The sequence below is a fragment of the Stomoxys calcitrans genome, chromosome 2 (assembly GCF_963082655.1).
Source record: "Stomoxys calcitrans chromosome 2, idStoCalc2.1, whole genome shotgun sequence".
NCBI lineage: Eukaryota > Metazoa > Arthropoda > Insecta > Diptera > Muscidae > Stomoxys > Stomoxys calcitrans.
Genome location: NC_081553.1, coordinates 234,534,101 through 234,556,074, shown reverse-complemented (window position 1 = coordinate 234,556,074; position 21,974 = coordinate 234,534,101). Strand labels below are relative to the sequence as shown.

Sequence of the window (21,974 nt, the reverse complement as noted above, 5' to 3'; positions counted from 1 at the left end):
TACTGAAACAAAGCAAACCAAATCTTATTCGGCCCTCATGAACGCTTTTTAGTGATTTTGGGCACAAACACATTCAAAGTGAAAAGCATTATGGAATTCATGCAATGTTTAAGTAAAAAAAAAAAAAAAAACAAAATCGCAAGGAAGATGATTGCAATAGCAACTGTGCTCATATTTACCATTGTGACCCTGGTGTTCCTCTGAGGTCTCCTCTTCCTCCTCCTCTTGGTCCTGATGTTGCTGTTTGCCATGGTAGGGTTTCTCTGTCAGACCATTCTGATCTGGCACGGGGGCACAGGCCCAATGCTTGCAACATTCCTCATCTGGTATGGGCAGCAGGCGAGCTTGAGCCGGATGGCAGGGCAAGTCGGGTGGGGGCAAGGCCAGAACAGGAGGACAGGCGGGACGGCATTCTACTTTGCCATTGTCGCAATAACAATGTTGCTCACACCCTAATGGAAATGTGAATGGTGTCAGGTTGAGAAGGTTAGTGGGCTACGACAAGCGATGTGGGATTAAAGTGTCAAACTTACCAGTGAGATTGGTGGGTATTTGAGACCAATTTTCAAATTCTTCACCACGATACACACAAGTACCGTTGTCTACGCAACGCATACTGTCCGGGCAACAATTGGGAGCCACAGGTTTAAAGTTGGCCGGTTCAGGCTCCCAACGCAAGCAGTGGGGATTCAAGACATCCAAACCAAAGGAGGTGGGACACTGCAATTTTGCACAGTGCACACCCTGTTGTGTGCACAGACAGAGCTGATCACAGCCATCGTGAAACTGTTTGCTTTCGGGGTAAATTTGGCCTTTGTACTCACAGGTACCATGGCCAGCAGCTCCATCAATGTCGCGAGCCTCTTGAAAGCCATAACCCCCCTCATCACCAATGGCATTGTGGCCTGGTGGTGGTGATGGCGTCTGCTCGTGATCGTCCAAAGTAACATCGCACAATTCCAGCTGGCAGCAAACGTCCTTGGGATCCTTGACGAACACACATTTGTCTAGGCGCGTATGATTGCGTTCGGGACATCGCGGCTTGCAGTTCATGATGCCATCCTCATCGCAGTGGCAGATTTGTTCACAGCCAATTTCCAGGCGTTCCCGGAATTTGTAAATGCCACCGTTGAAGTAACAATCGGGGCGTGTCTTATGGATGGATGCTGCGTTTGTATTTGCGCATTATGTGTGAGGGTAGTTGTGTGTGTTTATGTAGGTTGTGTGTGACATGAATGTTTGTTTGTATCCAAACAAAAAGCGGTTACACAAATGAAATGAAATCAAAAATAAAATTGAAAACTAATAAGCAATAGCAACAACAAATGAATATGAACCAAAGCTACTCATGAGTGGAGTGTATCCAATGTAAAATAGGTTAGCAGCTTAGCTCTTACTCACCATTCGCAGAATCGTCTGCGTTCAAAATGGATTGCGTGGGCAGAAATACTTCTTCAGCTGAGCCACAATCCAGCTGGCCACAACATTCGTCATCCTCCACAGGAATCTCACGACAGTTGGGTTGCTGATCCATGGCCATCATGCCGGAGCCACGTTTGAAGGTTTTGCCCAGACAGCGAGGAGAACAAATCCATTCACCTCTGTTACAGGTGCAACGTTCATCACAGCCCCTCTCCATATTTTCGCCATTCTAATATGCCCAAAAAAACAACAACAACAACAAAAATTATATTATTGCACAAGTTGTTAAAATACTTTCTATGTTTAAAGTAATTGGCAAAGATTTTGTTTGATTCATTTTGTTTCCTTTACCAGCCAGATTGCTGCAAAATTGGTTTATTGCCTTTCGAAAGTTATTTGACAGAGCATGGCGTTTGATTGCAAAGCTGGCTTCAGCATTAAAATGAACCACCACTAAATGGTACATGCACTGAAGTCATCAAGCCATGACGTTATGTTTTTTTTTTGTTTTTTTTTGACAATAATATTTCCATGTTTATTTCTTCATGGGAGTTTAGATAGTTGAACAAAAACAAAAGACTTAAGAAACGAACTTGATGAGTGCATACAATAACGGACCAAAGCTGTTATGAATTTGATTTGCATGCAACACTTTATCGAATTATATTTATCTAGATTTGTAACTTTGAGTGGAACGCAACAGGGTCCATATGTCTTAATGCTGGCGACAGCCGGTTGTGCGTACCGGATTGACCCGATGAAGTCCTTCATCGGCAAGTGCTGCCGTCTCAGGGTGCAACAACAACAACTATGCCATGTAAAAACGTTTCCCCCCAAGATGTGTCGCTCTGCTGCATCCCCTTCGGACCCGGCTTAATGAAATTTTCATGGGCATATTTGCATTTGCATGGGAAAAATACTCTAAAGGATATGAATATTGCACTGGCGATAAAGAAAGTTTATTGAAGCAATAGTTTTATAAGAACCGAAACAGACGAAGGCATTATAAATGAAAATATGTCGTTCACGTCGCTGAGGAAAGCTTTGCCCTGGTACAACTGGGACTTTTCTTTGGCCATTTTTGTAAGACTTTTCTTTGGGCTCTAGAATTTAAGTTTAAATTCAGTTCGGTTTTAAGTCATCTAAAAGGTACAGAAAAGTAAGTCACAGTAAGTAAGTAAGTCACCAAATTCGACGCACTTAGTAAAAGTCCTAACAGTCTTCTGTTTGGTCAAAAATCTCAGAAATCTGATAAGAAATACGCTGACAAAGACTCTAAAAGTGAATTTCGGGCGAGCTTTATGTTCGATTTTCGCATTTTTATACCCTCCACCATAGGATGGGGGTATACTAACTTCGCTATTCCGTTTGTAACACCTCGAAATATTGATATTATGCGCCTTAGAGTATATATGTTCTTGATCGTCAATAACGAAGACTATTTTAAGGTTATGCGCCGTTTGTTCGAATCAATTCGTCCGAAACGCACAGAAAACCCAATCATGAATTTTGCACCAAGATAACGCACCAGCTCACACATCGGTAATTGTGCGTGAGTTTTTGACCAAAAATAGAACCGTTATTATGCTTAAATCGCCGTATTCGCTGGACTGGGGGCCACCCACTGACGTTTTCCACTTCCCAACTTCCCAAAACTGAAAACAACAATAAAAGAAAAATCTTTTGCTACGATTGAGGAGATAAAAGAAAAATGGAAACAGGAGCTGTTGGCTATACCAAAAAGCGCGTTTCAGAAGTGTTTCGAGGATTGGAAAAAACGCTGGCATATATCTGAAGGAGATTACTTTGAAGGGGATAAGATAGTTATTGATGAATAAAGAAATACTTTTTGAAAAAATTTCAAATAATGGTTGTTTTTTAATGGGAGCTCTATATAATTTGGACCGATTTTTATGAAATTCGACAGCAATACCGGGAGTCATAAGGGAATTTTTGTGCCAAATATCGTGAGAATTGGATGGGGGTATACAAATTTCGTCATTCTGTTTGTAACACCTCGAAATATGCGTCTGAGACCCCATAAAGAATATATATATTCTTGATTGTCATGTCATTTTAAGTCGATCTAGCCATGTCCGTCCATCTGTCTGTCTGCCGAAAGCAGCTAGGAGTAAACCTAGCTGCTTGAAATTTTGCACAAATACTTTTTATTAGTGTAGGTCGGTTGAGATTGTAGATGGGCCAAATCGGTCCATGTTTTGATATAGCTGCCATATAAAGCGATCTTGGGCCTTGACTTTTTGAGCCTCTCGTCCGATTTGACTGAAATTTTAAACGTGGTGTTTTGGTATCACTTCGAACAACTGCGCTAAGTATAGTTCAAATCTGCCATATAAAGCGATCTTGGGTCTCGACTTCTTGAGCCTCTAGCACGTAGTGTTTTGGTATCACATCCAACAACTGTGTTAAGTATGATTCAAATCGGTTCATAATCTGGTATAGCTCTCATATAAACCGATCTTGGATCTTGACTTCTTGAGCCAATAGAGCGCGCAATGGCTGAGGTGTTTTGTTATGACTTCCAATAACTGTGCTTAGTATGGTGCAAATCGGTACATAACCTAATATAGCCTTTAGAGGACGCAATTCTCATCCGATTTGGCAGAAATTTTGTACAACGACTTCTCTCATGACCTTCAACATATGTGTCTAATATGGTCTGAATCGATTAATAGCTTGATACAGCTGCCATATAAACCTATCTCCCGATTTTGCTTCTTGAGCCCCTACAAGGCGCAATTCTTATCCGAATGAACTGAGATATTACACAATGACTTCTACAATGCTCAGCATTCATTTATGGTCCGAATCGGACTATAACTTGATATAGCTCCAATAGCACAACAGTTCTTATTCAATATTCTTTGTTTGCCCAAAAAGAGATACCGCGCATAGAACTCGACAAATACGATCCATGGTGGAGGATATATAAGATTCGGCCCGGCCGAACTTGGCACGCTCTTACTTGTTGCTTTTCCGTCCGTTCGCCTGTCCATGTTTTGATATAGCTGCCATATAAAGCGATCTTGGGTCTCGACTTCTTGAGCCTCTAGAGGGCGCGATTTGACTAAAATTTTGCACGTAGTGTTTTGGTATCACTTCCAACAACTGTGTAAAGTATGATTCAAATCGGTTCATAATCTGGTATAGCTCTCATATTAACCGATCTTGGATCTTGAAATTTTGCACAAATACTTCTCATTAGTGTAGACCGGTTGGGATTGGGATTAATTGCGCCAAATCGGTCCATGTTTTTTAATATAGCTGCCATATAAACCGATCTTGGGTTTTGACTTCTTGCGCCACTAGAGGGCGCAATTCTTGGTTGAAATTTTGCACATGCTATTTTGGTATCACTTCCAACAACTATGCTGAGTATGGTTCAAATCGTTTCTTAACCTGATATGGCTGCCATATAAACCGATCTCTCGATTAGACTCATTGAGCTTAGAGAGGGTACAATTCTTATTCAATTTGGTTGAATTTTGCGCATGTCGTTTTGGTATGACTTCCAACAACTGCGCCAAGTATGGTCTACATCGGTTGAAAACCTGATATAGCTGCCATATAACCGATCTTGCAATTTGACACTCCGTGCCACTGGAGGGAGCAATTTTTACTCCATTTACCCGAAATTTAGGAAGTGGTAGTTTTCTATGACTTCTAACAGCCATATCGGTCAATAACTTGATGTAGCGCATATATATTGGGTTGCCCAAAAAGTAATTGCGGATTTTTTAAAAGAAAGTAAATGCATTTATAATAAAACTTAGAATGAACGTTAATCAAATATACTTTTTTTACACTTTTTTTCTAAAGCAAGCTAAAAGCAACAGCTGATAACTGACAGAAGAAAGAATGCAATTACAGAGTCACAAGTTGTGAAAAAAATTGTCAACGCCGACTATATGAAAATTCCGCAATTACTTTTTGGGCAACCCAATATGCTATATTGAAAAAGTCATTCAAAGAACTTGACAAATGTGATCCAAGGTGGAGGGTGTATAGGATTCGGCCCGGCCGAACATAGCCCCCCTATTACTTGTTTTATATAGAATTCCAACACCCACCACTCTTTATGTGCACCTTGTTTGTGTAATTTCTCTTTTTATTGCCATTTCTGCCCCCTAACACATATTGTTAAACGGGTCGACAAGATTTTCTATTTCTATCAGCCCAACATAACCACCGAAGGTCATCACAAAAGCCACAGATACGAAAAGTATTTTCCAGGCTATCCTTCTCATTGTGGGGCTGCTGTAATTGTTGTTACACATTTTGCGCACGTAATTAGCTCGCAGTGGTTTAATGATGATCACATTAAATCTAGACTTAAAAACATGCAATCATGTGTAATTAACTTGAACACAAAAACACAACATCAGTGCAACAACCGCCATAGCACCCCAAAGATGAATGGATGGATAGGTGGTATTGTAGTAAGTAAATGGTCAATGAATAAATTTTGCACTACTCAAAAGCGGCCATTGGTACAAAAGCCAGCAGCGCAATGCTTTTTGTACCGAATTAAATTTAAAAAGCACGTGTAGCATGACACGTTACACTGTGCGGATTTTGAAGGTGTCTACGACCACATAAACTGCGCAATATATGGTTGCGCGTTTTATGTGCTGCGGCATCGATGTCGGCAAACAGAGTGACCAATTTAGCAAGAAATCAGTAAAAGCACTGACTCTAAAGGAAAGTGAAAGCGTTTTTGTTTGCTTAAATTACGTATTTTGAGCGTTTTGGCAAAATCAAACACTCGTGCCGAGACTGTTAGAAATAGGCGGCGCAGGAGCTACAATGTTTCCCAGCACCGACTTCATTGTGCAGCTTATTTGGCAAATGTTACTTTTTTCACTTGATAGTCCATGCGATTTTCCAAATGAAATTTATTTGAATTTCAACCATGCGGTTTTATCAAATATTTGAGTTTCTATTTATGCTATCATGGGAGTAATCAGCGCAAATCAAACCAGGTAAAACTGTAACAAAACTGACATGCAAAAAATCGTTTAGCAAAGACAAGATGGTCATTATTCTTCAATGTGCAGTTCAAACAAGTGAAATTGTGCTAAGTGCGACCGGGCCGAATCTTATATACCCTCCACCATGGATCGCAACCGTCGAGCTCTTTGCGCAGTATCTCTTTTTAGGCAAACGAAAAAAAAAAAATAATGAATAAGGACGGAGGAGGAGCTATATCAGGTAATATTGGGTTGCCCAAAAAGTAATTGCGGATTTTTCATATAGTCGGCGTTGACAAAATTTTTCACAGCTTGTGACTCTGTAATTGCATTCTTTCTTCTGTCAGTTATCAGCTGTTACTTTTAGCTTGCTTTAGAAAAAAAGTGTAAGAAAGGTATATTTGATTAAAGTTCATTCCAAGTGTTATTAAAAATGCATTTATTTTCTTTTAAAAAATCCGCAATTACTTTTAGGGCAACCCAATATTTATAGTCCGATTCGGAGCTCAAGAAGAAAATCGGGAGATCGGTTTATATGGAAGCAGTATCAAGCTATAGATTGCTTCAGACCATATTGCACACGCATGTTGAAGGCCATAGGAGAAGCCGTTGCACAAAATTTATGCAAAATCGGATGAGAATTGCGCTCTCTAGAGGCCCAAGCAGTCAAGATCCCAGATTAGTTTATATGGCAGCTATATCAGGTTATGTACCGATTTGCACCATACCCACACACAGTTTTTGAAAGTCATATAAAAACACCTCATGCAAAATTTAAGCCAAATCGGATGAGAATTGCACCCTCTAGCGGCTCAATATGTAAAGATCCAAGATCGGTTTATAGGGCACCTATACCAAGTTATGGACCGATTTGGACCATAGTTCGCACAAATGTTGGAAGTGATACTAAAACACCGCGTGCAAAATTACAGCCTAAACGTATAAGAATTGCGCCTTCTAAAAGCTCAAGACCCAAGATTGGTTATATGTCAGCTATATCAGGTTATTAACCGATTTGAACCATACTCAGCATAGTTGTTGAAAACACTATGTGCAAAATTTCAGTCAAATCGGACGAGAATTGCGCCCTCTAGAGGCACAAGAAATAAAGACCCAAGATCGGTTTATATGGCAGCTATATCAAAATATGGACCGATTTGGCCCATTTACAATACCAACCGACCTACACTAATAAGAAGTATTTGTGCAAAATTTCAAGCGGATAGCTTTACTCCTTCAAAAGTTTGCGTGCTTTCGACAGACAGACAGACGGGCGGACGGACATGGCTAGTTCGACTTAAAATGTCACGACGTTCTTGATCGTATATACTTTATGGGGTTTTAGACGCATACTTCGAGATGTTACAAACAGAATGACGAGAATAGTATACCCCCATCCTATGGTGGAGGGTATAAAAATCAATAAGTGATGGCAAGTCTTCTTCTGCCTGCAGCGTATTTCGCCTGCATTTGACAGCATTATCATGAAGCAACAGGCACTTCATTGGTCAAGAAGTTCTTGTGCCGACCACATTAACTACCTGCGCATAATCATTGATACACACCTATACCTTTTATTCATCGACTTTGAGCGTACTTTTGACACAGTTTCGCGAAGTTCAATGTGGAGCACGCTGTTGAAGAATAAGAACATCCCCGAACAAATTGTGACACTAATTAGGGAGCTGTATAGGAATGCTGAAGTTTTAGTTCGTTTCAATGGATGGAAAAGAGAGCCGACCTTTCGGGATCGACAAGGAGTGAAGTAGGGTTGCATCCCATCACCGAAGCCTTCTTTTAATTTTATTAGACTCCGTATTAGGTTTCAGACAGGGAGACAGCTTATGTGATGTGTGATCTCTTTAATATCCTGCTGGAAGAGAGTCAGTGAAAATGGGTCTGGCAGTAAATGGAGATAAGACGAAATGGATGATAAAGAAAATCGAGAAAGTTGGGACCACAACTTTGAGATAGCCAGTAACTTTATCTACCTCGGCACCGCCGTAACCAAAACGAATGACCCCAGTTTTGAGATTAAGCGAAGAATAATAAGCTGTATGACGACGATAGCATAGTTACACGCATCCAAATACAACGGCTGCGTTGGCTAGGTCATGTTGGCTAGAGAATGGATGAAGAAGATCCAGCAAAGAAGTCTTTTGAAGGCAAACACGGTGGTACATGAAAACCGGAAAGACCAAAAGCCCGATGGAAAGATCAAGACACCTCGAAACTTGGTGTCAGAGATTTTAGAATGAGCGCAGAAGATCGAGGCGCTCGGAACGCTATTCCACGTTCGGCTAGAGGAACAAAAATGCTGTCATAGCCAATTATAGTAAAGTAAGTATTAGAAGCAACTAATGCTGTGGCACCCTATAGCATACGCTGGGGTATTAACGACTTCCTCGGAGGAAGGCGAAGCTGGAACGACTGAATGAAAATGCTGCCAAAGTAGGCCTGAGGATAAACATAGTAAAGACCAAATTGATGAGGATAAGAACATCAAATCTGACACCGCTCTCCATAAACGACCATATCATTGAAGACGTTGACAACTTCTTTTATGTTGGCAGCTAAATAACAAAGGACGGAGGATCAGAGGCAGATATACGCGTACGTATCAACTAGGCTAGAAATGTATTTCTTAAACTCAACAAAGTTTGGAGATGCAGTGATATCTCACATAATAAAACAAACGGGATCTTCAACAGTAGTGTGAAATCTATTTTATTATGTGTGGTTGTACAACTTGGAGCTTGACATAAGCGACTACCCGTAAAGTCCAACAAATACATCGAACTTTCTTGCCAAACCGTATTTCAAATTTCGATGTAGAAATCCGGGAGAGATTTCTGGACTTGGACTTGGTTGGGTCATACCCAACGCCGAGCGTGCGATCATATAGCGAGAAATGCCCTAGACTGGAATCCGCAAGGAGGGCGAGGGAGCGAACGTCCGAAAAATACATGGGTGCGCTGTACGGAAAGAGAGTTGGATTCAATCCATATTTCGAGAAATCAAGCCAAGGCTTTGACCAACGGTAGAGCCCCATGGAGAGAACTTGGATAGATGTTGTTTGGTACGCGTACTTCAAATTCCGGGTAGATCAACAGAAAATATTGGCTTGCCCAAAAAGTAATTGCGGATTTTTTCAAAATAAAGTAAATGCATTTTTAATAAAACTTAGAATGAACTTTAATCAAATATACTTTTTTTATACTTTTTTTCTAAAACAAGCTAAAAGTAACATCTGATAACTGACAGAAGAAAGAATGCAATTACAGAGTCACAAGCTGTGAAAAAATTTGTCAACGCCGACTATATGAAAAATCCGCAATTACTTTTTGGGCAACCCAATATGTTCAGTAGAGTTTCATCTTCATTCAGTACATGGATTTCCTCTCATATATGATGTCTTCAGCCATTTAGGACTTTTCTACGATGAAGTGTCACTAAGCATCAAGGCTTTCGGAGCAAAAAGTGGTCCCTGATCATTGGTTGGACTGCGCTCATTGATATGAGACCTTAATGGATTGTTGGTGGGAAAATGTATGTGCAAAGAGGCTGGTATAATGCCTCCCATGGCAAAAAGGTTTAACAACCACTTACTTGAAATGCAATAACGTTTGTAAATAAGTGTTACCTTTTCGGTTTTTTGGTGACCTTAAACGCATTAAATCTAATGCGAAAAGTATAAAGTTGGCATTCCTGTTTCATAACCTTCGAAATCAAAGGTAATGACAAACTTTTCAGTTGTCATTTTTTTAAAGTATGCTTTTTGTTGAAAATTATGTTAGAATTTGATTTCAATAGAAATTTTTTTCATGCATTATACCTCATAAAATGTTTTCGTTGCTTTACGAAGTTTTATTTATTGGCATTTTTTCCGAGCACACAAATTTGGTCTTATTTTTGATTTTCATTGAAAATTTCCTAAAGTAAATAAACTTGTTGTGTTGCTTTTTTTTGTGATAGAGAAAGAGGGGATAGTTTTGTAACAACCAAAACATCAACCCACTCTAATGAAAGGCAAAGTTTGCTGAAATAATGACACCCTACATAGACCGGTTATGAGATCAATCCAAGTGGTTCATGGAGTGGCGGAGTGGTATTAATTCATTTTATTTTATATTTGGTTTGAATTTTTTCATTGTTGTGATTTTATGATGGAAACCCGGTTGCATTAGCGTCGTAACTTAAGCGAATAGATATTTATTTGTCTACACTCGTGTTCATAGAAAAAAATTAAGCTCAACTCAAAGAAAGAAAAAGAAACACAAAACAAACAAAAGAAACAAAAAAACAAGTGGAACGAAAAAGCCGCATTCAATCTTACAATAGTCAGTCACCAGCCTGGAGTATTTGTGGCGGTTATGGATGATTTTTTTTTTTTTTTTTTGTTATTCGTGAGCCAGACCAAACAAAAGTCAACAGCAAATCCGAAAACTGGCTCACCAACTGGCTGGTTGCATTAATCGGACTTTTGTGTGCCTGTCTAAAGAGGTGAGACGTTCGCTTTTTGGAAGAAAATATAAAAACAACAACACTTAAATTACATAGATATAGTGCAACATTTGGGTCTAAACGAAAAAGTTATGCCATTCACATATTAAATGAATGCATTCACTTTTTACCCAGTTCTCCCTGCTCCAATTTAATAACTGCGCCACTCTACTACCCCACCACTGGCCAGCCTGTAACTGCTTTTCTGAACTATTCAGCAAATTTGAAAAACGAATAGTTGTTGGTTACCTTCCAAAGGTTAATCGCACGACGGAGGTTGCACATTTCTATGTGGTTAAGAAGTTTCAAAAACGAAAGACTTAAGACACATAACTGATGTTAATTAGGAAAGTTGTATTCATTTAGCACCCAGTTAAAATGAGTATCTATTGGACTTGTAAAACTCTACAAAGGTCGATGTGGAATAAAAAAAACAAAAAAAAAAACTTTCAATGAAAGTGTGGCCTTTGGACAGGTCAAAATTCATTGCTCAGCATTTAAAGTCAAAAAAAAAAAACTTGAGCAAGTAAAAAATCCCTTAGGTGCGAACGTGCCAAACACCACATCAAAGGATATGATGAGGTTTAAGTGACAGTCTGCCATCGGACTCACCACAGGACGATGTTAACATTTTGAACTCAAGAAATTTATAAAGTTCAACTGCACCCAAATATAGTTCGATCTAGACCAAACCAGGTAAGAATGCAAAGGTTACCACAGCTACTTACCATTTCAAATTTCAGCGAAATCGCTTATCGCATCTTCTATGGAACTTAGACCTTGAATGGTGAGATCAGTCTATATGGTATTTATATACGAGAATGGCCTAATATGCCCTTGGAATGGATGTCGGATCCTGCAATACAATGCACTGATCCAAATTGGGCTATAAATACGCTTTGTATGGGCGTAGCTAAACCCAAATATGATTCGGTCCGAACTATATTTAGTAAAGAAGACATGGTGCGTAATATGTTACTAGTTGCAGTCCCAAATTACAACAAAAACGGTTAATAAATGAACTTTGACTTGACTTTTTAAGAGCTATAGGAAAGTTATAAAAAAAAAACAAATAAAATACATAAAATTCTGAAAAATATATGAAATCTTTATTTGAATCGATATAATTTTATGCAAATATTGACCGTGACTGCGCCTCAAATGGTACAACCGTGCTTTAACATAGCCATACAAGAAATAGTCTTAAGGCGTTAAATCGCACAAACTATGCGGCCAATTGACGTGAAATAAAATGTCCACCGAACTCGCCTCTCAATAAGTCCATTGTTACGTGTGCTGTGTGGCATGTGGCAACGTCTTGTTGAAACCACATGTCATGCAAGTCAAGCTCTTGCATTTTGGGTAAAAAAAAAGATGGATATCATCTCCCGGTATGATTCACCATTCGCAGTTAAGTTACGTTTCGCATCATGTTTGAAGAAGTACGAGCCAATGATGCCACCAGCCCATAAACCCCACCAAACTGTGACTTTTTCTAGATGCATTGCTAGCTCTTGCAATTCTTCTGGCTGATCTTCACTCCAAAATCGACAATTCTGCTTATTTACGTACGCATTGAGCCAAAAATGAGCTTCGTTGTAAAATGGAAGAAGCGCGCGATAAACTTTTTTTAACAAAGCACACATTTTGATAATAAAATTCAATAATTTGCATTGTTTGATTGTATGTGTGTTCCGTATAGACTCAAAAAAGGGCTAAACTGATTTTTTGAAATTTTCATGGTAGAATGAGGCAGCAGTGAAAAAAGTAAATACAAATTTGCCCATTAACATTCCATTATGGCACATCAATGAGTGCTGTCCGATGTAAGTTTTAAGCTCAATAAAAAGGGACCTCCTTTTCATAGCTGAGTTGTTGTTTACACCTCTCTGGGGAGAAGTTTTTACATGGCGTAATACGTCACACATGTCGCCAGCGTTAGGGGGGAATAACCCTTTGCTGACAAAGTTTTTTGAAGTTCTCTTCAGGATTCGAACCCAGGCGTTCAGCGACATAGATGGACATGCTGATCTATGCGCTACGCGTGGCCTCCGGTGAAAACAGGGTACCTCATTTTTATACCGTATACCACTACTGTGTTACAGGGAATACCCTGTAACTTAGTTAATTTGTTTGTAACAGCCAGAAGGAAGAGAGAGACTAATTGATATGTATTGGGTTGCCCAAAAAGTAATTGCGAATTTTTTAAAAGAAAGTAAATGCATTTTTAATAAAACTTAGAATGAACTTTAATCAAATATACTTTTTTTACACTTTTTTTCTAAAGCAAGATAAAAGTAACAGCTGATAACTGACAGATGAAAGAATGCAATTACAGAGTCACAAGTTGTGAAAAAATTTGTCAACGCCGACTATATGAAAAATCCGCAATTACTTTTTGGGCAATCCAATATACCGATCGACTCAGAATCCCTTTCTGATTCGAAATAGCTTTGTCCGTCTGTCTGCCCATCTGTCTGTCCGTGTGTCTGTCCGTCTGTCTGTCCGTCTATCTGTCCGTATGTCTGTCCGTATGTCTGTCCGTATGTCTGTCCGTCTGTCTGTCCGTCTGTCTGGCCGTCTGTCCGTCTGTCTGTCCGTCCTTCCGTCCAACAGTTATGGTGTAGGTTCATAAAACAAAAACAAATAAATCATACACCGTAAAGTTAATTAAATGGTTTTGGAATATAATAACATTAAGCCATGTTCAAGATTAACATTCCAAATTTAAGTCGTACGGAAGTCGTAGTTTTCCCAATTTCAAAGAAAATGGTCTTAAAATTAATGTTCGTGGCAACGACATTTTCCACACACCAAAAAACAACATTCAACTGGTTTATTCAAATGACATATTTAGCCACAAACACTCTTTTGATTCCTGCTAACGCTTAAAGGAAATATGTCAGACATGTGCCAGCCTTGCCTGCTTGCATGACTGCAGTAGAGATTAACATGATTACCTTGCACACTAACAAATGGACCATTTTCATTTCCATTTTATCCATAATTCATAACTTCAACACGCTCACGTAGTGATCACCCAAACCGGAGCATGAAAATCATGCTTTGATAGCTGATACCAACGAAAAAAAAAAATAAATAAAACTAGCTCAACGAGGAAATAGTTTGGTCAAAAGTGTAAATGGAAAGAAATTCAAATACAAGTCACTGCATAAACAAATCGTATAACCAAAGACATACATTACCAAAAATTTGCAAAAAAAAAAAATATAAAAAATTATTTATATAAAAAAAAAAAACTCTTTGGCAGCCTTCAATCAGGAAAATGGAGTGAGGGAAGTTTAAAACTAGACAAGTGTTTGTAATTATTAATAATAACTGCGAAAGGCAATCTCAAAACATGTGGTCTATGTTTGTGTCTTAAGTCTTTTGTTTAGTCTATTAAATAATGATCGATTGCTACTGTACTTTCCTCGACACCTATTACTGAATGTACCCCACCATTCAGAAGTCAGAGAATGTATGGACAATGTCTGGTGAGGAAACGCTAGAAGTTCTCGTTGTTACACATTTTCCGGGAAATTCTCCAACGGACAACGTGGCGCCAGAAGACGTTGTCACTGGTATGCATTCATCGGAGGTTATTAGGGAAATTGTGTCTGCGCCGAAAATCCTTTGGGCGATGAGAAGTTTCGACTCCTTTAAGTCGCCTGGCCCTGATGATGTACCACCGTTTGAATTACAAGCTGTGTCTGATAGGCTGGTTCCTTGGCTTAGGGAGATATACTCTGCGTGTATCAGCATGACACGAAGGTCATTTTCATTCCGAAAGCAGGAAAATCCTACCACACGAAGGCGAAAGATTTTCGTCCTATAAGTCTGTCATCCTTTATGCTGAAGACTCTTAAGAGGTTGATAGAAACATATCTTAGGGCAAAGATGCCTTGAGATCGCCTGTCGCGGCAGCAGCATGCATAGTCGGCTACATAGAGGGTATTTTCCGCTGTCACGGAATATGCAATGGCAGCATTTCTTGACATTGAAGGTGCTTTCAATAATGTTAAACCGACGTCAATCATGCAGGAGTTGGAGTTTCTAGGCAGCAACTCTAGCGTAAGAAAGTTTATCAGTAACTTACTAAAATATGCATTACGGCAGGCTTGGGGTCTGTGGATCTAAAAAGATGGGTCAGCAGAGGAACACCTCAAGGTGGTGTACTGTCTCCTCTACTTTGGAATATAGCCATTAACAATATATTATTGTCTCTGGAAGAAAAAGGCGTAAAAGTGGTCGCGTATGCTGATGACGGTTAGGGGAAAGTTTCCCGGTACTCGAAGAGATATACTTCAGGAAGCTTAACGTGGGCTACCGAAAGTGGTCTGGGTATAAATCCGTGCAAGACAGAAGTAGTTCTTTTCAGCAGGAGATACAAATTGCCTACAGTGGTATCTGTCTCCTTGGGTGGAGAGTATGTTCCATTTACAGAAAGCGCAAAATACCTGGGTGTTTTGCTGCACACGAAATTGAACTTCAAATCAAGAAATTGAACTGAACACCTGCAAGAGAGCCATTGTCAAAAGTTAGGGGTAAAGACCACGTGTCGTGCATAGATATACTGCAGTTGTCAGCCCTATAATGTTATATGGTGTTGTGGTCTGGTGGACGGCGATTCAAAAGTCTACCTACTGCTAAATATTTAGCCGGATCCAAAGGATGGCTTGTTTGTGCATTACAGCCGCATTGAGGACGACACCATCTGATGCAATGAATTTAATGCTACATCTTATGCATCTGGACATTGTGGATAATCAAATTGCAGCGACCACTGCCCTGAGGACACTGTGTTATCCTTGATCCGGCAGTGTGGATTACACCCTACCTGAGTCGCTTCTTGATAAAAGGTACTGTACTACTATTCCTGATAGAACTACAATATCGCTGGTTACAAAAGTTACATAGACTTCTATACGGATGGCTCCAAACTAAACGACCACGTGGGCTTTGGGGTGTACTCTTTTCATATCAAAAAGGTTACCTGACCACTGCAGTGTGTATCAAGCGGAGATTCTTGCAATTAAGGAAGTGATGGAATGGCTACGATATAATGAGACGGCGATTGACATAAATATCTTCTCAGACAGCCAGGCAGCCATTAAATCCCTAGCGAACGTATTTCTGAATACAAAAACCACCCTCTCTCAACGAGCTGGCTGAACCGTTCAAAATTCACCTGTTCTGGGTGCCGGGCCACATAGATATCCCAGGGAATTGGAAAGCGGACGAGCTTGCGAGACTAGGAAGTACCCTACACATTTCAGGGATACTGGAATCTGTGGGTATGCCTCTAGCGACAAGTAAGCTTCAGCTTTTCAGGACCAGGCGCGAAGGACAACGAATTATAGATGGTCACAAAGAGAGGGCTGTGCGCATTCCAAAACTATGTGGCCCCAACTAGACTTGAAGAGGTCTACTGCTTTGCTGTCATTGGCTAGAACAGACGTCTCAGTCATTGCGTCCGTCATGACAGGTCACTGTCTAATCGGAAAACATGCTGACAGACTGAAGGTTTCCAGCAACGATTTTTGCAGAAGCTGTGAGGACATCGACGTAGCAGAGACTATAAAACACCTTCCGTATGTGTCCCGCACTAGCAGTTAGAAGGAATTCCATGTTAGATTCTCATTTCTTTGAGAACCTGTTTGATTTATCAGATGTTGACATTCGCAAGTTATTGGGCTTTTAAAAGCGATCTGGATGGTTCAACAGTAGGAACTAGAAGGTATCTTCCTTCTTCTGTTCCTGTGGTGTCACAATGGACGAAAACGTCTAGGTGAGTCTGATGGCAGACTGCCACTTAAACCTAACCTAACCTGCCATGAGGTGATACACAGGTTTGAATAAAAATAAATTGATTGTAAAGATTTTTAAAAATTTTTGGATAAATTATGTCTTATAGCTTTTTTTATAAAATATCATTTTGGAATACTTTGTCAGTCTGATTTGTAAAGTGCCCACATATATAAAGTTCATTCATATATTTGTCATCGCCATACGATTAACCCCATATAAAAGCGCCCGGGCATACAGAGGGACGAGATCGAAAAAAATCGAAAGAAAATCTGTCATGTAGATATAACTGTTGACTGGATAATGTTCAAATTTTCAAGACTATAGTTTGTCGGGGCTCGTCTTGGCTTTGATGGGAACCTTTAGCTACTGTGGTTTTGGACTGCAACTAGAACCTTACCTACGCCTCTAAATCCATTTTTTGTCAATTCATATGTCTGCCTTTTAATTGTAATCACGCTACGTTGTTATTAAGCGTTCTGTTTTTTTTCTTAGGTTCGGGTTTATAGACAATTTCGAGTTCATTGTGACACCACAGTAGCGACAAACCAAGGCCTTTGGGGGGAATCGAATCCATGATCCCCGCGCTGCCCATCTATACACACTCTACCAACTCGGCTACCGGGGCGCACTAAATTTGTACCAATTTTGATGAGATTTAGCAGAGGCTTTCACATGGGTAGTACAACATTGCGTACCAAATTCGTACAAATCAGTCGAACATTTTACTAACTATGTCCTTATGAATGTAAATCTGACGAATTATATATATATGGAAGCTATATCTAAATCTGAAACGATTTTCTCGAAAATTCGTAGCGCTTGGTTTGTTGCTAAATATTGGGTTGCCCAAAAAGTAATTGCGGATTTTTCATATAGTCGGCGTTGACAAATTTTTTCACAGCTTGTGACTCTGTAATTGCATTCTTTCTTCTGTCTAAAGCAAACTAAAAGTAACAGCTGATATACTTTTAGTTTGCTTTAGAAAAAAAGTGTAAAAAAGGATATTTGATTAAAGTTCATTCTAAATTTTATTAAAAATGCATTTACTTTCTTTTAAAAAATCCGCAATTACTTTTTGGGCAACCCAATATGATGATATGTGGGCAATTTCGTGATGATAAGGTGACAAATGCAATCCCCATGTTGATAACAAAAAAAAACAAAACGGCACAGAAAGGGTATGCGGACAGACGGACATGGCAAAGCCAACTCAGAAGAACTATACATTTTATCACATCAGCAGTAGTGGTACAGGGTACACTTTGTGTTTTTATAATAAATTTTATTTAAAAGTGTACTGAACTTACCAATGTGATGCTGGGAACTAAAATACTCAACAGTATTCCTTAGAAAGCGCTATATCGAACTATGGACATCTTGACGTCACGGGTTATCGCCAACCGATCGCCATAATATTTCGTATTTTGCTTATTGGGATCAAAAGGGGGAACATTGGAGGATATGTGTTTTTCTACCCCCGAAATTTGTTTTCTTTAGAGGGAAAAAGCTTATAGGCCGTTTACTACTTTGTTTAATTTCTTTCCCACAATGTTTATCAATGATTGATGTTTCAAGTTTGTGTCTTAAGTCTCTCACCAAATGGAACTTCAATATTCACCCATCCTATCAGGCACATTTATCGATAAATAATTAATTTACATCTTATCATTGTAATTCCATGCGAAAAATGGCAACCACAACATTGCTCACGAGGGTCATTGGAAACGTCTTTGAGCGAAGTCTACTTAGCAAAACGTTGAACAAAAAACTATGTACTAATGAAATACAAAAAAAAAAAAAAGAACGCATACCTTGTAACTTTGACCATCTGCCATGCATTCACGATGCATTACGTCGCCGGCTGCAGTTATTTCTGTTATTTTCATATGAGGCTCTATTGTCGAATCATTGACTGTGGTCATGGGTGTTGTCGAACTTGTGTCGACAGGGGCGACAGTGGTTGTGCTGCTCGTCATCTCATCTGCTGAGGTGAATGTAGTGTTGCTGCCGCTGGTGTGGTTGTTGGTGTTGACCAAGTCGTCTCTGTGCTTTTCCTTGATGCCTATAAGATTTTGTTGTTGCTTGTCGCTGTTGTCCTCTTCCTCCATGCTGACATTGCTTAAATCATTGATGGCGGCGTTTTTGGGCTCATGTAAGTCATGTACCCGCTCGGTGGTGACAAAGTTGTACTGATAATTCAGATGGGACAAATCGTCTTCGGCCGATATGGAGGAGTCAACGGAACGACCCTCGCCATTAAACACGTAGACGGGGGATGGCATTTCATGCATTTTCTCTGTTGTCGAAGAGGTCAAATCTTCTTGTTCGTTGTGGCTGTGCTGCATGTGATGGCTGTGGTCGTCATCATGGTTATGTTCATGTTGATGCTCTTCGTGTAGGTGCATGTGCTGTCCTTCCACTATGCTAATAATGGGTCCCGCAGGTGTAGTGGCAGTGGTGTTGGCAGAGGTTGAAGTCAAGCTTTCCTCAAAGTGCATGTTTATGGCGCGAGCCCTACCTTCATTTGTTTCGTTTGTGAGAGTTGCAATGCCGGGTGGCATAGGTTTGTTTGTGTCTTCATTGTCAGCCATTTCATCGGTGTGCGCTCTGGGCGTGCTGGTGGTAGTGCTGAAGGCCATGGGTGATGATGACATATCCATGGCATCTTCAGTGCTGGAAATCATTTGATAATCTTCGTGCTCAGCCAAACGATCATGGCTTTCCGAGAGTATATGGGCATGATAGGGGTCTTCATTTTCTTCGAGCGATTTCATGGAACTTTCGTTGCTGTTGGCATGGCCCTCCTCACTTTGACTGGCTGTTATGAGAGTAACCGGATGTCTGATGTTATTTAAATCCTTAACATCGTCATCGGATTCCTCTGAGATTTGGTTGATGTGTGTGTCATGTGTATGGCCACTGTTGGTGTGATCTGATTTCATGCTCGTGGCCGTTGTTATAGGCAATTCGTTAGCTTTCGGCATAATCTCTTCAGTCTTGTGTTCTAATAAATGCTTAATGGAATCTTCTTCGATATCGTGATGCATTTCATGCTGTTGTTGTTGATGATGATGCTGATGTTGGTGTTGGTGACTATGCTCATCTTCCATTATTTTGTTGATGGTTGTGTTTTCTTCTTCGTCCAGTGGCCTTGTTTTGCTGTTTTCTCCCAATTTGTTTTCAATTTCATTGGAGGCCTTATGCATTCCCAAGAATGTGGGCGTTGTTGTGGGTTCCGTTGTCGTAATCGGTTCAATGGTTGTCATTGGCAATGACGTTTCTCCCTCATTGGTTGTTTCAATTAAGCGATTTATTTCCGTAGTTGGTGCCATTGTTGATGAAGACATTGAAGTTGATGATGATGATGAGGAAGAAGACACATCCATTGTTGTCGAGTGTTCATGCTGTTGTTGCACTGTAACTGGTGGTGGCATTGTGGTTTCCATTGCTATGTGTGTTGGTGGCATAGTTGTTTCCATAGTCTTTGATGATTGATCTGTAAATGTGCAAAATATAAATAAGTTTAAAGACTGAGTTCGAACCAGAAAAAAAATCGAAATATTTGTAAAGGCTTTGAGATGACCTACAAATGTCATATTATGTACGACGACTATTTGCTGAAGTCAATTTACAACTTCTAATGAATATTGCCTAATTTGTATACCCACCACCATAGGGTGGGGATGGTAAAGTAATCTAGTCATTCCATTTGTATCACCTCGAAACATTAATCTGCGACCACATAAAGCATAAATATTAGGTTGCCCAAAAAGTAATTGCGGATTTTTTAAATGAAAGTAAATGCATTTTTAATAAAACTTAGAATGAACTTTAATCAAATATACTTTTTTTACACTTTTTTTCTAAAGCAAGCTAAAAGTAACAGCTGATAACTGACAGAAGAAAGAATGCAATTACAGAGTTACAAGCTGTGAAAAAATTTCTCAACGCCGAATATATGAAAAATCCGCAATTACTTTTTGGGCAACCCAATATATTATTGTTCCTCTCAACATTTCGAGTCGATCTAGCCATTTCTGTCTGTCCATCCTTGTATTCGTCTGTAGAAAACACGATAGCTGGCCATTCGAAATGTTGCACATATATTTATTTCTAAAATTACAAAGAGGATCCACTACAATGCCTAAAAGAAAATTTTAATTTTTTGGACTTCTGGTTCAGGAGAAGAATGGTGAAATCTTTTACATATGTATCAGTGTATGGATGGATTAGAGTTTATAAACTTAATAAACGATGGTTGAATAATGTCGAAAAGTTTGGTGGGAAATCCTATTTCAATGGTTTTAATAATCGAAAAATTCTTTTCTCTTAAGTATTGTCACTCTTATGCTGTTTAAAACTAATTACTATCTACTTGTTATCTGTGCTAAATGGTTGTTACTCTATAATATTCTAAGACAGTTTATATCTTTAACAAAATACTCTTATTATGTTGTTTCCCAAAACTCTTAGATACATTCGAAAGCTAGAAAAATTGAAAAAGTCCAAACCTTACATAGGAGGGTCACAACGATATGCTATTCTTCTCTATTTCATTTCATTCATTCGAAACTTCAGGTTCGTGTCTTAAGTCTTTCGTTTTCAAGCCCATTTGCGAATTTGCTTCGTATCGCAACTCATATCATCGTTCATTTTTGGTTTTTAACCAAGTCAATAACCTTTTTGCAATTCTCACTTGGTAAAGTGTAAAGTAATCCATCTTGTGCTTGCGATTGATGTTTGTGTGACTGTCTGTTTGTAGTCGCGCGCACAAATAATGCCCCACGTACAGTTATTATTTATGACACCACAATATGGGCATGAAACCTGTAATGCGCGACACATTTAAAAATAAAATGGTCAATTTGGGTTTTGTTTTAGGGTTTTCTTGACTTTTATCAAAACTGTTAACTTTTTTTCAATTGAAAAGAAAAATCAAAGGCTATCAAAAGCAAATATCAAATAAAAGCCTAAGCCATCATTTTAGCACAACAAAATGGACTGGATGACAGTTATTTGTATTTTTTTTTTGTTCACCAATTGAATGCTATGACAGTGACTAAGGAAAAAGTCAACTTGGGAATTCAATAACCTGCTAGTAATGCGGAAAAGAAGAATATAAGTGAAACACTGTGCTACGATGGACTTGCGAGAGATGAAACAAATCTTTGTATGAAAAAATGAATTGCAGATTAATTTTTTTTAATCAATAAGGAAAGGCAAAAGTAGGGCGGTTCCGGCCATATA

General features: G+C 39.3%; 1 protein-coding gene across 4 annotated transcripts in view; it reads right to left on the bottom strand.

Annotated features, from left to right (window-relative positions):
* Nucleotides 1-21,974, bottom strand: part of LOC106095619 (putative epidermal cell surface receptor) — a 105,465-nt gene that overhangs the window by 8,671 nt on the left and 74,820 nt on the right. For 3 of the 4 annotated variants that reach the window (XM_059363583.1, XM_013262875.2, XM_013262877.2), the window contains exons 3-6: nucleotides 18,539-20,223; nucleotides 1,402-1,651; nucleotides 534-1,166; nucleotides 180-452 (exon numbers count right to left, since the gene is read on the bottom strand). In XM_059363583.1, coding sequence (XP_059219566.1) covers nucleotides 180-452; nucleotides 534-1,166; nucleotides 1,402-1,651; nucleotides 18,539-20,223 — 2,841 coding nt within the window. The remainder of the gene's footprint in view (nucleotides 1-179; nucleotides 453-533; nucleotides 1,167-1,401; nucleotides 1,652-18,538; nucleotides 20,224-21,974) is intronic. The other variant, XM_013262878.2, reaches the window with a different exon arrangement.